The sequence below is a fragment of the Pelophylax lessonae genome (genome assembly GCF_965119305.1).
Source record: "Pelophylax lessonae genome assembly, chromosome: 3".
Taxonomy (NCBI): Eukaryota; Metazoa; Chordata; class Amphibia; order Anura; family Ranidae; genus Pelophylax; species Pelophylax lessonae.
The window spans coordinates 291,673,403-291,691,680 of record NC_138770.1 but is presented as its reverse complement, the minus strand read 5'-3'; the positions used below and the strand labels follow the sequence as shown (position 1 = coordinate 291,691,680).

The window sequence follows — 18,278 nt, the reverse complement described above, 5'->3', positions numbered from 1 at the left end:
TTTTATAAGAGATGCAGGGCTGTTTGTCCCCCCATAAGAAGACAGTGCTGATACGACGGTAGGTCTTGAAGAAGGAAGGGGGGAGCAATATGGGGATCGTCTGGAGAACGTAGAGGAGGCGGGGTAGGACGTTCATCTTCAGGACAGCCACCCTGCCGAACCAGGACAGCTGCAGTTTGGACCAGGACCGGAGATCCTTCGATATTCGTGCAATGAGTTGTGGGAAGTTACGGTCAAATAGGTGTTGGAGATCAGATGGAATTTCGAGATATTGTAGTTAATTTCAGTTCCATTATATTTTATTGGCAGCACACTCCAATACTATGTTTAATTTGTTTTATTTTATTGTATTGTTTTGTTGTTCTGTGTGATCTTAAAATTAAGGCCAGGTTGACGCAGTTCTAGTGTGGTAATGCATGTATGTACGATCGTGTTGGGTTAAAGCAGTTCATTCTTTTTAAATCAGTTGCCAATGAAGCCAAACAAAACCTCACCTGCCCCTTTTTTTGGGACCCAAGCTTATAATGATGTCATAGGCGTGTGCAGGGGGTGTGCCGGGGGTGCCTGGGCACACTCTAATCACCCCGCGCGGTGCAGATTCCCCCTGCTATTTCACCAAAGCCCCCAATGGGGATCCTATAAAAATGTTTAAAAAATAATAAAAAGATAAAATAATACAAATAAAAACTTACTGACACCGTCCACTGCCCTACTGACACCAACCTCTGCCCTACTAACAAGTCCATTGTTCTACTGACACCATCCACTGCCCTACTAACACCGTCCATGTTTTAATAAATTTGGGGTGCACACCCTAATGCAATAAGCTGGGCACACCTATGAATGATGTGTTGCCGTGAGCTTCAGTGCACTATGGTATGTTACTTTAGTACGTTGATTGGCTCTCTGACACACTGACACATGTAATATACGTTACTGTCTGTCACAAGGGTAAACCGGCTATAACTATTACAGAACACGGAGGTTTTTATCTTTAAAATTTTGAATTACCAAAAAAGTCGAACATGTACAGTGGAACTGAAAAAATATAAATATGTTTTCCCACTGCCAGTAATTTCTTAATAAATATTTATTAATACATAAAATACACTTCAATAAATTAGAAAATCCCAGTGTTTATGGCTACAATATTAATAATACACTTTCACACACAAGTCTCCAAACTTCTTACAGAACATGAGATAAATTCACAGGGACTTTATGTTTACAGTACATTTGTTCTGTTTTATCAGTACTTTCTGGGTAAAATGAGGCTAAAGGGGTCTGAGGTTACAAATGGAGTCTGCTGTCTATAACAAAATACCTCCCATTGTATCAAAATCTTATCAAAGATTTCATTATTTCTGATAAGCTGGCAACACTTTTCTACAAACATCAGAAAACTGTTTTTGCCACCTAAAGCATATCTATACAGCAAAAGAGACAAAAAGCAATGAGGCAAAAAAACTATTTTCTACTCAAAATTAAAAAATAGTTATGCTTTTACTAAGTTACCTAAAGTAAATAAGTAAAATAAAAAATGCATTAATATGTTTTCAGTATATACTAAATAGTAAGCCTTTTGTTTTAGTATATAAATGCTATCTTTTATGTAGTTTGCTGAGATCCATGATTAAGACACAGAGTACTCATTGGTTGTGGTCATGATGGCCCCCAGTGACCTGCATAACAAGTCGTAGTCATTTACACGTGCTTCAAATCCCAAAATAAGATATGGGGAACAGAAAACATTTTAATAGCATGGCTTACAATTGCCTGCAGTAGTGCTACATTTTATTGCAACATAAAAGAGCACGTAAAATTAAGGCTTCCTTCACACAGGCGCACTTAAAGCAGAACTTCACCCAAAAGGGAAAGTTCCACTTGTTTGCATACTCCCACCATCCACTGCCACATCTGGCACTTTTTTGGGGGGGGGGGCAGGTACTTGTTTTTGATAGGTACCAGCTCCCACTTCTGATCAGATGTGCCACACTAATCTGAGCAGTCTAGGCCCCTCTCCGCAGTCTTCTGGGACACATCACAACTCCTGAAAGATTACGGGACCATTCACAGGTGCCTGTTTCCCTTACTTGCAATGCCGGTCCCTGCACCTGAAGCTGATTGAAGAATCGGCTCAGATAAGGGCATCACTGGATCCCTGGACAGGTAAGTGCCCTTATATTAAAAGTCAGCAGCTACAGTATTTATAGCTGCTTACTTTAAATTTTTTGGGGGGAAGCATGGAGCTCCTCTTTAAGCGTACACACGTCTGAGGGCTATGTTTTGCCTGCATGGGATGCACAGGTGTTCAATGAACCCCCGTGCAGGCAGTCCTATTTATGTCAATTGGGACACAATGGCTGCACAGACAAAGGATCTGCTCCCAGTATGCACCTGGGTGGGAGCGGTTGCATTTCCTTGAATGCAAACAGTGTGAATTCAGGGACACGCACCTTCACGGATGCCAAATTGGAAGCAGTAGCTGTGTCCATGCAGCTGTTGCATCCCAATTGACATGATTTGGACTGCCTGCACAGGGATTTATAGAACACTGTGCATCCCCTGTAGGCAAAACACAGCCCTCACTGGTGTACGCTTTGATTGAGAAAAAAAAAACATTCCCCTCTGGGTGATCTCTGTACATTACAAGGATTGTAACAAACTTCGTTGCAGATTTCTACCTTTTGTATTTCTGAAGAAATCATTGTTTGTTCCTCTGTGCCCCTGTGCCAAGTGGGTCAAATGGGAGCGGTTTCATAATTATCTATTAGCTGTGGAAGCTGCAGAGCACTAATGAGGAAATCTGCTGGGCCTGCATCCCTTTAGATGTGTTTCTATTGGGAGTATCTCACCAAAAAAGACATTTTTGTTGCAGGGGATGCCAGAAATCTGACTTGTATCTTAGGCAGACTTCTGGGAAAATTGGTGAGCCAATCACACAAGCAGGAAATTATGTTTCTGGGGTGTGGTCAGTACACATTCTGGGTACAGAACAGCTCCAGGTAGCCATATTGCATTGCATTTTCAAAAAATTACAAAAGCTGCAGATTGAAAAGGAAAGGTCATTTTTAATAATATTCAATTACAATATGATTTGTGTCACAATTGTATACGCTATATGTTTTTTTCTTTTTTTTTTTTGCTATTTTTTTTCCCCACGAAAGTGAAGTTACCCTTTAACCACTTGCCGACCGCCGCACGACTATCTACGTCGGCGGTCAGCCCCTCACAGGCAAACTAACGTAGGGCTACGTTGCTTGCTTGTGAGGGTCTAGGGAGCGAGCGCGCGCCCCCGGAGGCGCGCTCCCGCTCCCGCGTGGTCACGAACCCCCCCGCGCGTGTGACCAGCGGACCCGATGTACTATGTAGATCCGTTGATCAGTGTCCTTACAGCTGAAGCCACAGCCAATCACAGTAGAAAGCACGCCCCTAGGGACACACACAGCCCCTCCCTCCCAAATAAAGTTAACCCCTTCACTACCAGTGTATTTTTACAGTAACAGTGCATATATATAGCACTGATTACTGTAGAAATGTCACTGGTAACCCCAAAAGTGTCAAAAATGTCAGTCAAGGGTCCGATCTGTCCGCCGCAATGTCGCAGTACCGCAAAAAAAATCGCAGATCGCCGCCATTACGCGTTAAAAAAAAAAACAACAAAAATGTCAAAAATCTTTCCCTTTGTTAGTAAACGCGATAACTTTTGCGCAAACCAATCAAAATACGCTTTTTGCGATTTTTTTTACCAAACATAGGTAGCATAAAACAAATTGGCCGAAAATTTTAAAAAAATTTGATTTTTACATTTTTTTGGGGGGGAATTTCATATAAAAAAATTTGAAAAATATTGCTATTTTTGCAAAATTGACGCTCTTTTTTTGTTTATAGTGCGTGATCAAAAAATCGCACAGGTGATCAAATACCACCAAAAGAAAGCTCTGTTTGTGGGAAAAAAAGGACGCCAAATTCGTTTAGGTACAGCGTCGCACAACCGCGCAATTGTCCGTTAAAGTCACGCAGTGCCAAATCGCAAAATACCCCCTGGTCGGAATGGGGTAAAATCTTCCGGGGCTTAAGTGGTTAAGTATGCCCGTGTGGACTCGGCCCTAATAATGAGGGATTTTGGGCTGTTACCAGTGGCAATGCTCTTAACTACAGGTGTTGTTCAACTCCGGAGAAATCGCTAAATACAAACATAAAATATATATAGGGAGCTGATTAACCAGCAAAAAGATTTGTATTACTGCCCACCCAGTGCCAATATTAACACAACCCCATCGCACAGCACAGGGCTGTCTGGCAGATCAAGGGAGCTACATTTTTCTCTAATTCAATTAGGCAACACTTGCAGGTCTTGACCCCCCCAACCTCTCAGCCTGTTTTTGGACATTGATAGAGAGGCAGCAGTCTAATGAGCTCATCTCATTGTCACTTTTTTTTTTTTTTTCTATTTCCTTGCAGCATATACCTTGTTAGCACATGCTTGATGCAGCACAACTAATTGTCTCCATGTGCTGCTTCTCCTTCTCCCAGCCTGCTCTGCTGTACAGTCACTGCAAGAGGTTGATACCAGGTCAAATACAGGTATTCACACACATGCTTACATTTATAAAAGACATTTAAAGCCCCACTCCAGGCTGCTGTTAAATTTACGCATACAGCAAGGCCCCCTTGCACTGCATTGATTAAATGCTTATTTGGCTAAAGGGGAAAAGAATAAGTATAAACACCTAAAGTGGTTGTAAACCCATACATGCAGTTGCAGTCTTAAGTTTACATACCCTGGCAGTATTTATGATTTCTTGGCCATTTTTCAAAAAAATATGAATGATAACCCAAAAACCTTTCTTTCACTCATGGTTAGTGTTTGGCTGAAGCAATTTATTATTAATCAAATGTGTTTACTCTTTTTAAATCATAATGACAATAGAAACTACCCAAATGACCCTGATCAAAAGTTTACACACCCTAGTTCTTAATACAGTGTATTGCTCCCTTTAACATCAATGACGGTTTGAAGTCTTTTGTGGTATTTGTGGATGAGGCTCTTTATCTTCTCAGATGGTAAAGCTGCCCATTCTACCTGGCAAAAGGCCTCCAAATTGCTGTAAATTCTTGGGCTGTCCTGCATGGACTGCACATTTGAGATCTCCCCAGAGTGGCTCAATGATATTGAGGTCAGGAGACTAAGATGGCCACTCCAGAACCTTAACTTTATTCTGATGTAGCCAATGACAGGTGGACTTGGCCTTGTGTTTAGGATCATTGTCATGTTGGAATGTCCAAGTATGTCCCATGCGCAGCTTCTGGGCTGATGAATGCAAATGTTCCTACAGTTTTTTTTATAACATACTGCATTCATCTTGCCATCATTTCTGACCAAATTTCCTGTGCCATTGTAGCTCACACATCCCCAAAGCATCAGTGATCCACCTCCGTGTCTCACAGTAGGAATGGTGTATCTTTCATCATATGCCTTGTTGACTCCTCTCCAAATGTATTGTTTATGGTTGTGGCCAAAAAGCTCAATTTTGGTCTCATCACTCCAAATGACTTTGTGCCAGAAGGTTTGAGGCCTGTCTCTGTGCTGTTTGGCATATTGTAAGTTGGATACTTTGTGGCCATGGGCATCCGCAGAACTTTTTTCAGGGGGGGGGGCATCATTTTAAGGTCACCCATGCTCCGCCCTTTTTTTTGACAATGTCATGAAGGGGAGGGGCTTAGTCATTAGACACAGCAGGAGGCAGGCCAGGGGAGGAGGCGGCTCGATCGCCGCCGGCCTCCCGCAATCGTCAGTGACACTGACAGGATAGCCGCCTTGTATGTAAACAATACAATGCAGCTCTCCTGTCAGACAGGCAGAGAGGGATCTGACTATTCAGTGAAGTTGAATTACCAATCTCTCTCTCCCTGTGTTCTACCCATCCCCCACACAGTAAGAAAACACACTAGGGACACACATTTAACCCCTTGATCAGCCCCAGTGTTAACCACTTAAGCCCCGGAAGATTTTACCCCCTTCCTGACCAGGGGGTATTTTGCGATTCGGCACTGCGTGACTTTAAAAGACAATTGCGCGGTCGTGCGACGCTGTACCTAAACGAATTTGGCGTCCTTTTTTTCCCACAAAGAGAGCTTTCTTTTGGTGGTATTTGATCACCTGTGCGATTTTTTGATCACGCGCTATAAACAAAAAAAGAGCGTCAATTTTGCAAAAATAGCAATATTTTTCACATTTTTTTATATGAAATTCCCCCAAAAAAAATGTAAAAATCAAAATTTTTTAACATTTTCGGCCAATTTGTTTTATGCTACCTATGTTTGGTAAAAAAAAAATCGCAAAAAGCGTATTTTGATTGGTTTGCGCAAAAGTTATCGCGTTTACTAACAAAGGGAAAGATTTTTGTCATTTTTGTTGTTTTTTTTTAACGCGTAATGGCGGCGATCTGCGATTTTTTTTGCGGTACTGCGACATTGGGGCGGACAGATCGGACCCTTGACTGACATTTGTGACACTTTTGGGGCTCCCAGTGACATTTCTACAGTAATCAGTGCTATACATATGCACTGTTACTGTAAAAATACACTGGTAGTGAAGGGGTTAACTTTATTTGGGAGGGAGGGGCTGTGTGTGTCCCTAGGGGCGTTCTTTCTACTGTGATTGGCTGTGGCTTCAGCTGTAAGGACACTGATCAACGGATCTACATCCTAGATCTGTGTGATCAGTGTCTTTACAGCGAGGAGAATGACAGGTGGCTTGTTTACACAAGCTGCCTGACATTCTCCCTCTCCCCCGCCGATCGCCGAGTGACCGGCGGACATCGGGTCCGCTGGTCACACGCGCAGGGGGGTCCGTGACCACGCGGGAGCGCGCCTCCGGCGGCGCGCGCTCGCTCCCTAGACCCTCACAAGCAAGCGACGTAGACCTACGTTAGTTTGCCTGTGAGGGGTTGACCGCCGACGTAGATAGTCGTGCGGCGGTCGGCAAGTGGTTAACCCCTTCCCTGCCAGTGTCATTTATACAGTAACAGTGCATATTATTTAGCACTGATCACTGTATTGGTGTCACTGGTCCCCAAAAAGTGTCACTCTGTGTCAGATTTGTCTGCCGCAATGTCACAGTCCCGATAAAAATCGCTGATAACCACCATTACTAATAAAAAATGTAAAAAAATTAAAAAGTCCAAAAATCTATCCCGTAGTTTGTAAAAGCGATAACTTTTGCGCAAACCAATTATTATACGCTTTTTGGGATTTTTTTTACCAAAAATATCTAGAAGAATACAAATTGGCCTAAATTGATAAAAAAATTAGATTTTTTAAATTTTTTTATTGGGAATGTTTTATAGCAGAAAGTAAAAAATATAGTTATTTTTTTTCAAAATTGTCACTCTTATTTTGTTTATAGCGCATAATCAAAAAACCGCACAGGTGATCAAATACCACCAAAAGAAAGCTCAGTTTGTGGGAAAAAAGGACATCAATTTTATTTGGGTACAGCATTGCACGACCACGCAGTTGTCAGTTAAAGCAACGCAGTGCCGTTTTGCAAAAAATGGCCTGGTCATTAGGGGGGTAAAACCTTCCGGGGATGAAGTGGTTAACCACTTCTGGACCGGAAGGATTTGGCACCTTAATGACCAGGCCATTTTTTGCGATTCTGCACTGCGTTAATTTAACTGACAACTGCGCGGTCGTGCAATGCTGTACCCAAATAAAATGTCCTTTTTTTTCCCACAAACTGAGCTTTCTTTTGGTGGTATTTGACCTCCCGTGCGTTTTTTTGATTATGCGCTATAAACAAAATAAGAGTGACAATTTTGAAAAAAAAAAACATTTTTTATTTTCTGCTATAAAACACATGCAATAAAAAAAAAAATTAAATCAAATTTCTTTAGCAGTTTAGGCCAATTAGTATTCTGCTACATATTTTTGGTAAAAAAAAAAATCCCAAAAAGCGTATATTAATTGGTTTGCGCTAAAGTTAAATGGTTTACAAACTATGCAATAGATTTATGGACTTTTTTATTTTTTATTATTTTTATTAGTAATGGTGGTGATCAGCAATTTTTTGCGGGACTGCGACATTGCGGCTGCCAAATCTGACACCAAGTGACACTTTTTGGGGACCATTGACACCAATACAGTGATCAGAGCTAAATAATATGCACTGTTTCTGTATAAATGACACTGGCAGGGAAGGGGGTAACATCAGGGGTGATCAAGGGGTTAAGTGTGCTCCTAGGGAGTGCTTGCTTACTGTAGGGGGAGTGGACTGACTGCAGGAAGTGAGAGATCGCTGTTCCTGATTACTAGGAACACACAATCTTTCCCTTCCTGTTTGACAGAACAGCCGTCTGCCTTGTTTACATAGGCAGACAGCAGTTCTGTCAGTCTCGACAATCACGGGTGGCCGGGGACCATCAGCTGAACTGGCACGATTTCAAGCCGGTGTTTTAGCCTGACTTCAGTGGCGATTTCACAGACATGTGTGCGGGTTCCTGCACAGATGTCTATGGAAATTGCCCCCCAAATCGCCAAAAGTAGTACAGAAACTACTTTTGGGAATCGGTATGGCGCCACAAAGTCCGCATCGCACGGATTCCGCCGATGCCATTGCCGGCATCTGGCTCCAATTTGACATGGCATTTGACATGTCAAATTGCATGTCAAATCGGACCAATGTGAACGTAGGCTGAGGCAGGGGCAGCGTTGAGAGCGGACAAGGAAAGTCTCTCCTCCTGCCTCTGGTGCATAAGCAGTACTCCTCCTGCTTTCTCTGGCCTGGTGCATAACATAACCCACCAAATGTATCCCATTTCATTCCCTAGGGTTAATATCCTTCCCTGGCTTCAAATCAACATGTTGTGAGTCAGAGCCAGGGGCAGTCCTCTACTCAATTTTAACCCCAGGGAATGGAGTGGGATGAATTTGGTGGGATATTATGCACCAGGCCAGAGGAAGCAGGAGGAGTAGAGGTACAGCCAGGGCAGGGAAGTGCAGCGCTCTATTCATCATAAAACAATAAAGGTGTAGCGCTTAAAACATGATATAAAAATGAACAGCACAGTCCATTAACCATAAAGAAGTCCACACATATAAGATGTTAAATTTTCTTCCGAAAAGATAAAAATGTGTGCTCCCAAAGACACTCCAAACTCCAATATCCCAGTGCAAAAGTTCCACCACCAAGGGATAAGATTAGCCTCTTACCACAACATGTTGATCCCCATGACAAGGATCAAAATCAGCATATATGAAATCTGGATCCACTGACAGGTCCTGCACCTGCTCTCACACCGATCGTATCCACTCCTCTCAGGGTGTTAGGGTATGCAAAGGAAGGGAGACAACTCCATCACTGTGCCCCTATACATCAGGTTCCCCCATGGAAATAAAGGCAGATTCTCCTCCTGAGGTGAGTTTGCAGCCTCTGGGCCAGCTCTATTTTGCCCCCTGCAGTCACTCATTGTCAGTATCATGCGGCGCCTCACTTGTGTGTCTGTGTCGCTCTCGTCCCGCCGCTGCCTCTCTCTCCAAGTCTTCCAGGCTCCTCTCCTCTGGGGGCCTCAGCTCCGCCCCCCAGACTTCCATCCTCGGCCCGGCCCGCCCCCCTACGGCTGTCTGACTCGGAAGGGAGAAGAGGACAATAACAGAGAGAGGAGAGGAGGGAGCCGGCTCAGCCGCGGTCGCGGATCACTTGGCAGCGATCGGCTTCATTGCACGTCGACGGGCACAATTAAAACAGTGCACTTCTGGAGACTGGATGGAAGGAAGGAAGGAAGTTGACATTCCAGGGGGGGGGGGGGGCACTCGCGCCCCCTCCTTGCCCCCCCTGCGGATTCCCATGTTTGTGGCATTTGCATAGTAATGGCTTTCTTTTGGTGACTCGACCGTGCAGCCCATCTTTCTTCAAGTGTCTTCCTCGCAGTTGTGGCTGAAATCTTAATCCACTTCTTGATTAGAGTTTGAACACTGCTGATTGGCATTTTCAATTCCTTGGATATCTTTTTATATTCCTTTCCTGTTTTATACAGTTCAACTACCTTTTCCCGCAGATCCTTTGACAATTATTTTGCTTTCCCCATGACTCAGAATCCAGAAATGTCAGTGCAGCACTGGATGAAAGATGCAAGGGACTGTCAGGAGTACAGAAACTCATTGACCCTTTACACACACACTAATTACAAGCAAACAGATCACAGGTGAGGATGGTTACCTTTAATAGCCATTCAAACCCCTTTGTGTCAACTTGTGTGCATGTTCTCAGGCCAAAATCACCAGGGTATGTAAACTTTTGATCAGGGTCATTTGGGCATTTTCTGTTGTCATTATGATTTAAAAAGAGTAAACACATTTGATTGATAATAAATGGCTTCAGCCAAACACTACACATGAGTGAAAGAAAAGTTTGTTTTATCATTCATATTCTCTGAAAAATGGCCAATAAATCATAAATACTGCCAGGGTGTAAACTTATGAGGACAACTGTATATCCAGTGAAGTGACTGGCCTCAGGCCACACATGGGCTGCTCAAATGTGATAGGGAGGAAATGCTCAGCATAGAAATTCACTGAAAACTGAGCATGTGCAGAGTTGACACCACAGCTGCAAAATTCCTAGCTGAATTGGGAACTTGAACAGAAGGTGATAGGCGATAGATAGAGAGCAGCAGGATCAACCAGTTTTTTCGCAGAAAACGAATCCCATAGTGACTGCATGAGTATGAACAGCGTGTAATACAGAATTTGTTGATAGTTTATGACATGGGTTTAGTGACACTTTAAGGCTTGCAACAATATACCAGCAGGTATGCTGACCAACAGTTTAGGACTCTGCAGAGTAAGAAAGGTCTGAAAGGAGAAATTTGCAGGACAGTATTTCCTACAGCATAGCTGTTGACAAAATTCATTGCCTACTCCTAATTAGTGCACAGGTGAACAAGCCCTTTAGGGCCCTTTCACACGGGTTTTCTGATCAGGTCCGCCTGTCAGTTTTTTCAGGCGGACCTGATTGGATACTCCATGTACCTCTATTGAGCAGCGGATGTCAGCGGTGACATGTCCGCTGACATCCGCTGCTATCCTATCCGATGTGGTCCATGAAATCCAGACGGATGGAACCTTATTTTCCATCCATCTGGAGGATAGGTTTGGATGAAAACGGACAGGCGGTCTGTTTTCATTCGATCTCCCATAGAGGAGTGCAGGGCTCTGACAGGTCTGTTTCTGCAAAGTAAGCGGAGATGGAGCTGTCATCCACCTGCTCAGCTGAGATCAGCTGATCGATCCCTGCTGAGCAAAACGGAGTCCACCGGGTGGAAAGATCATGTGAAAGGACCCTAACTAGGCACCATTTAGTAGGCATTTTGTCAGCTTGGTAGATGCTGACAACATTAGAGAGCCCAATATTTTAGATATGGCCTAAATGACTGAAAACCAGAGAGATAGAAATCAGTAAATTATTGTTATAGATAAAATGTATAAACCCCTTTGCGCTGATGGCTATATTAAATTAAGAAAACTATATTGAAAAACTATGAAACAAATAAATTATTCTTATACCAATAACCAGTAGCTATAAATATAAACATCTAAGTGATATAAAAAATAATAATTACAGTGCTGATTCAATAATATACCATTTTCATCAGTGTGAAAATTCATGCACAATAAATTATTCAATACATATCGTCATCAAAAAAATAATATTTTTCATCTATCTATCTATCTATCTATCTATCTATCTATCTATCTATCTATCTATCTATCTATCTATCTATCTATCTATCTATCTATCTATCTATCTATCTATCTATCTATCTATCTATCTATCTAGTATCTCACAAAAGTGAGTACACCCCTCACATTTTTGTAAATATTTTATTATATCTTTTCATGTGACAACACTGAAGAAATGACACTTTGCTACAATGTATAGTAGTGAGAGCACATTAATATCTAAACCGCTTAGATATTAAAAGAAATTAAAAGTGAGTACACCCCTAAGTGGAAATGTCCAAATTGGGCCAAAAGTGTCAATATTCTGTGTGGCCACCACTATTTTCCAGCACTGCCTTAACCCTCTTGGGCATGGAGTTCACCAGAGCTTCACAGGTTGCCACTGGAGTCCTCTACCACTCCTCCATGACGACATCACAGAGCTGGTGGATGTTAGAGACCTTGCACTCCTCCACCTTCCATTTGAGGATGCCCCCGTGTTACTATATATATATATATATATATATATATATATATATATATACACATATACATATATATATATATATATATATATATATATATATATACAGTGCCTTGCGAAAGTATTCGGCCCCCTTGAACTTTGCGATCTTTTGCCACATTTCAGGCTTCAAACATAAAGATATAAAACTGTAATTTTTTTTGAAGAATCAACAACAAGTGGGAAACAATCATGAAGTGGAACGAAATTTATTGGATATTTCAAACTTTGTTAACAAATAAAAAACTGAAAAATTGGGCGTGCAAAATTATTCAGCCCCTTTACTTTCAGTGCAGCAAACTCTCTCCAGAAGTTCAGTGAGGATCTCTGAATGATCCAATGTTGACCTAAATGACTAATGATGATAAATAGAATCCACCTGTGTGTAATCAAGTCTCTGTATAAATGCACCTGCACTGTGATAGTCTCAGAGGTCCGTTTAAAGCTCAGAGAGCATCATGAAGAACAAGGAACACACCAGGCAGGTCCGAGATACTGTTGTGGAGAAGTATAAAGCCGGATTTGGATACAAAAAGATTTCCCAAGCTTTAAACATCACAAGGAGCACTGTGCAAGCGATAATATTGAAATGGGAGGAGTATCAGACCACTGCAAAGCTACGAAGACCTGGCCGTCCCTCTAAACTTTCAGCTCATACAAGGAGAAGACTGATCAGAGATGCAGCCAAGAGGCCCATGATCACTCTGGATGAACTGCAGAGATCTACAGCTGAGGTGGGAGACTCTGTCCATAGGACAACAATCAGTCGTATACTGCACAAATCTGGCCTTTATGGAAGAGTGGCAAGAAGAAAGCCATTTCTTAAAGATATCCATAAAAAGTGTTGTTTAAAGTTTTCCACAAGCCACCTGGGAGACACACCTAACATGTGGAAGAAGGTGCTCTGGTCAGATGAAACCAAAATCAAACTTTTTGGCAACAATGCAAAATGTTATGTTTGGCGTAAAAGCAACACAGCTCATCACCCTGAACACACCATCCCCACTGTCAAACATGGTGGTGGCAGCATCATGGTTTGGGCCTGCTTTTCTTCAGCAGGGACAGGGAAGATGGTTAAAATTGATGGGAAGATGGATGGAGCCAAATACAGGACCATTCTGGAAGAAAACCTGATGGAGTCTGCAAAAGACCTGAGACTGGGACGGAGATTTGTATTCCAACAAGACAATGATCTAAAACATAAAGCAAAATCTACAATGGAATGGTTCACAAATAAACATATCCAGGTGTTAGAATGGCCAAGTCAAAGTCCAGACCTGAATCCAATCGAGAATCTGAGGAACGAACTGAAAACTGCTGTTCACAAACGCTCTCCATCCAACCTCACTGAGCTCGAGCTGTTTTGCAAGGAGGAATGGGCAAAAATTTCAGTCTCTCAATGTGCAAAACTGATAGAGACATACCCCAAGCGACTTACAGCTGTAATCGCAGCAAAAGGTGGCACTACAAAGTATTAACTTAAGGGGGCTGAATAATTTTGCATGTCCAATTTTTCAGTTTTTTATTTGTTAAAAAAGTTTGAAATATCCAATAAATTTCGTTCCACTTCATGATTGTGTCCCACTTGTTGTTGATTCTTCAAAAAAAAGTTTTATATCTTTATGTTTGAAGCCTGAAATGTGGCAAAAGGTTGCAAAGTTCAAGGGGGCCGAATACTTTCGCAAGGCACTATATATATATATATATATATATATATATATATATATATACACACAGACACACACACACGCACACACACAGAGCTTATTTCTCATGGAATAGGTGCAGGGACTCCCCACCTTTTGAATCACCCCTTGTCTCTGCCCCCTACCCACCTACCCACCTGCAAGAACTGTCCCTTGGTTACACCCCCTACCCCCTACCCACCTCCCAGTACCACACCTTTTAAAGAACACAAAACCAAGTATCATTTTGTGGTGCTGAGTAATTTGTATGGAATGTGTTAAAGAGGTTGTAAACTCGTTTGATTTTTTTTTTTTTTTTTACACCCTGCAAAAGAAAGACATAATGAGCTAGTATGCATCGCATATTAGCTCATTATGCAATACTTACCTCAGAACGAGCCCCCGCCGTGCCGCTCACTCACCTCTATGACGGGCGACATGTCTAGTCGCCCGTCTTCCGGGATCGCGGCATCCGGCCATCTGATTGGCCGGAGCCGCGGTGACGTCACTCCCGCGCACGCGCGCGGGAGCCGACAGTCACGGCACGGGGCTCTGAAGGAACGGCACGATCGGCCGTTCCTTCAGAGCGCATGCGCCAGTGACGTCACTGGCGACATGTAAGGTAAATATCTCCTAAACGGTACATGTTTAGGAGATATTTACAGTACCTATAGGTAAGCCTTATCATAGGCTTGCCTATAGGTACAAGTTGTAGAGGAGGGTTTACTTCCTCTTTAATAGTAACAAAAAAAGCAGTATAATAGATACCCTGCAGCCAGCAACAGTAGATTCCCCCACACAACAATAGACCCCCCAGCAACAATGGATGCACACCAGCAACCATAGATCAGCAGCAGCAAAAGATCTCCCAGCAACCAGCATCAATAGACCCCCAGCAGCCAGCAACAGTAGACCCCTCTATCAACAGTAGATCCCTCACAGCATTAACTGATCCCCCAGCAGCACCAGACCCACCCCCAGCAACAATAGATCCCCCACCAGCAACAACACACCTCCCCAGCAACAACAGATTCATCCTGCAAAAATGGATTCCCTCCAGTGACAATAGATCCCCCAGCAGCCAGCTTCAACAGACCCTGCCGCACACCCTAGCACTACGTTCCCCTGAAAAAAAGCCCTGTGTGTATATATATATATATATATATTAATAGTATATCACTACAAGATTAGGCAAACACAGTTTGTAATAATTCTGAACATCTTCCAAACCAGTGCAGTCAACTTAAAGAAGGAGTCTACAAACTATGACCCTCCAGTCGTTCAGGAACTACAATTCCCATCATGCCTGAATGTCAGAGTTTTATAATGCCTCATGTGATGTGTAGTTCTGCAACAGCTGGAGGGCCGTGGTTTGAGGATCTCTGACTTAAAGGCTTCAGCTCCACTGCTGTCCTCTCACTATTCAGTGGTTAGATTTCATAGCCAGCATAAAAAATCATTTAAAAAAACAGGCTCCCATAAGATACTACACTATGGGACAGTCATCTAATGGTCATCTACCGTGGTGTGTGAAACTCATCTACCATTTTGTGCGGAGGAGTGAGAGGAGAGTTTTGTAATTTGATTGGTGTGTTAGACCTGCCCAGGTATGTCATCCAAGGGAAGTGTCTCTGCAATATGTGAACATTTACAGTAAATGGGGGAGCTACAGCAGGTTGGATCATCTATGAGGAAGGGGGCATGTCCCCCGAAAACGCATCGGCTTTCCAACCGTAGCTATTTTGGTATCGCCTAAGCTGAAGTTGAGTTCTGATATGCTTGTACATTCTCATGTTATTCAATAAAACATAGGGTTGGTAAGGCACTTGGTGTTTGCGCCTTCCTTTGTCCCTTTACAGTATTGCTTCAAGTTTTCTCACTTTAGAAAGGCAGTATCGGTTGGGGCACCACATAAAAACCATGGAATGTGATACAAAGCAAGTGCTGAGGTGTTGTTACGTTTTTGTGGTAAAAATATTTTCATGTATTCTTTGGAAGACTTTATTTGATCTCATTTATTTGAATGCATTTATTTTTGAATGATTTATTGTGCATGAATTTTCACACTGATGAAAATGTTATACTGTATTATTCAATCAGTGCTGTAAGTATTACTACTTTTATTTATATTGTTGTGAATTGTTTTACTTACTGTGCTTCTGAGCAAGAATACATCGGCTTCTTCCAAAGTACAGGGCACACAATGACACCAGACATCAAGTTCAGGCTTCCAGTAGAAAAGTATTTTAAGGAACCCCAGTGTAATGATGTAACCAATAACACAAAGGATACAGCGACGTTTTTCTGTTCTGTAGCCAAACAGCTCCTGTCAGACAAAGGAAAGAAAGGTGTGAAAGGGTAGCCAAGTTCACTAAGGCTCTTTTATGCACATATTTGTCTGGTACTAAAAGAATATGTACTTGATTTATTATTAGCCTAAGGCTAATGATGGTATGAATTTCTTTCCTGCAACCACAGGTCTGCTCCCGACAGGTAGGAGAAGACAGTGACTATTGCTAGCGGCTATAGCAGCTGCTAGCGATAATCGCAAGTGAATCTGACAAGCTGGTTGTACCCAAGTTGATCGATCGATCAATCAACTTGATACATTCAGCCTGCCCACACACGATTCGAATCTCAGCCGGTTTAGCAGGAAACTGTCTATGGCCGGCCTGAGAGAGTGTCTAAATGCTCTGCAATGACCATAGCAATTAGTCAACTTTCTTCAATTTTTTTGAATTATAAATGGGAACATTTAAATGCTTGCTAAGTACCACACAGAAAGAAAAGAGAAAGGACGCATAGATAAAGAGCCAGCAATGCAGAGGAAATTGTATAGTTCGCATGGTGAAAGAGAGGTGGGATCCAGGATAATTTCTGATGGGATGAAGGATGTCAGGTGCAGGTACATATGCAGGAAAAATTATGATCGCAAGTGGCAGAAGGGTACAATGCAAGGAATTTCAGTAAAGGATTTCTAGCGTTTTGACATATTGGATACAGAGCTCAGATGAGACTCTGTGACGTGAGGTCACGTGACCACACATCGCTTTGCAAGAAGGTATTTAGGATTATAATTTTAAAAAAGACGGACACACTACTTTATATCTTGCTACAACAAAGGGGATGCTAGTTATTTATAAATCTTACTTTACAGCCGCAGGTGAATATCAGCAAGAGGGGAGGGGCAGGGAGGAGATCAGCTTTCACACACAGACTAGGAAATGACAGGCAGGGAGGGGGGGAGGGGGAGAGGGAGAGACTGTACACACAGCGTGATGCGGAGGCATGTAAACTTACAATTACATAAGGTTATGTGGCAGGATGGTAAAATGCTAGGAATTTCAGTAAAGGGATTCTAGCGATTTGACATCTCGGAGGTAGAGCTCAGATAAGACTCTGTGACCTGTGATTATATGGGGCTATTGTGTTGTATTTTTTTTTTTTTTTTTCATTGCTTTTGTGCTGTGGATGACATAGTTTGAGCAGGATGAATTTTGTCATCATTTATAAATTAACCAATGGAACAGGGCCAATAATTTTGTTGTCTAGCAAAGAACATCTTCACTTAGATGTACCCAAGACAGCACACGCCTTAAATACAGCTGTGCAAGAAAAAAGGTCTGATACCTACTTTTAATCCTATTTGGTCTGGTCATATGATGTCAGTGAATAATAGCTGCAGTGGAGAGGATAGAGCACCAACAACAGCTGGGCTATGGGAGCCTATGGGTAATGTCACAGCTCCCAGAATTTAGAGCTGTTGTAGAAGGCTCTCTTACAAAGAGCTGCAGGATCACTTGACTGGACCGGAGCAGCTTAAAAATAGGTTACATTTTCAGATCTTTTTTTTCTTTTTTTTTTTTTTGAATAATATTTTTTATTTGAATATGAACAACATACAAGCAGAAAAAGAATACAACAGTCCATGCATGGTGTACATCTCAAAATTACATACAAAAAAAGGGGGGGGGAGGGGGAGGGAAGGGGATGTTCCGGCAAGGGATATGGAGTCAAGGAAACACGATACAAGAATACAACAACAATAGCAGGTATAGAGGCAATGGGTGCTCACAATAGACTAAGTGGCTCAGATCGTACTAGGGACATAGTAGACCAGATAGTGGGTCTGCGCCTGACGATGGAGAGAGGGGCGGCTACCCCCACAGTTCCCAGTGGGAACATAATTGCTGTGGGAGTAGCGCCCTCCCCCCACCTTGGCACCTACGGTTTCTTTTAGGGAGAGTATTTCCAATGCTGCCAAGCCTTGTTAAATTTCAGGAAGGAGAGGGAGTTGAACGCCAAGGATCGTTCTAAAGCATAGTGGCCATTTACAGTCTTGACTA

At 42.5% G+C, this 18,278-nt stretch overlaps 1 protein-coding gene across 1 annotated transcript in view; it reads right to left on the bottom strand.

Annotated features, from left to right (window-relative positions):
* Positions 1 to 18,278, bottom strand: part of LOC309551109 (putative cation-transporting ATPase 13A5) — a 252,741-nt gene that overhangs the window by 205,136 nt on the left and 29,327 nt on the right. The window contains exon 2 of the mRNA XM_082251555.1: positions 16,085 to 16,258. Coding sequence (XP_082107681.1) covers positions 16,085 to 16,258 — 174 coding nt within the window. The remainder of the gene's footprint in view (positions 1 to 16,084; positions 16,259 to 18,278) is intronic.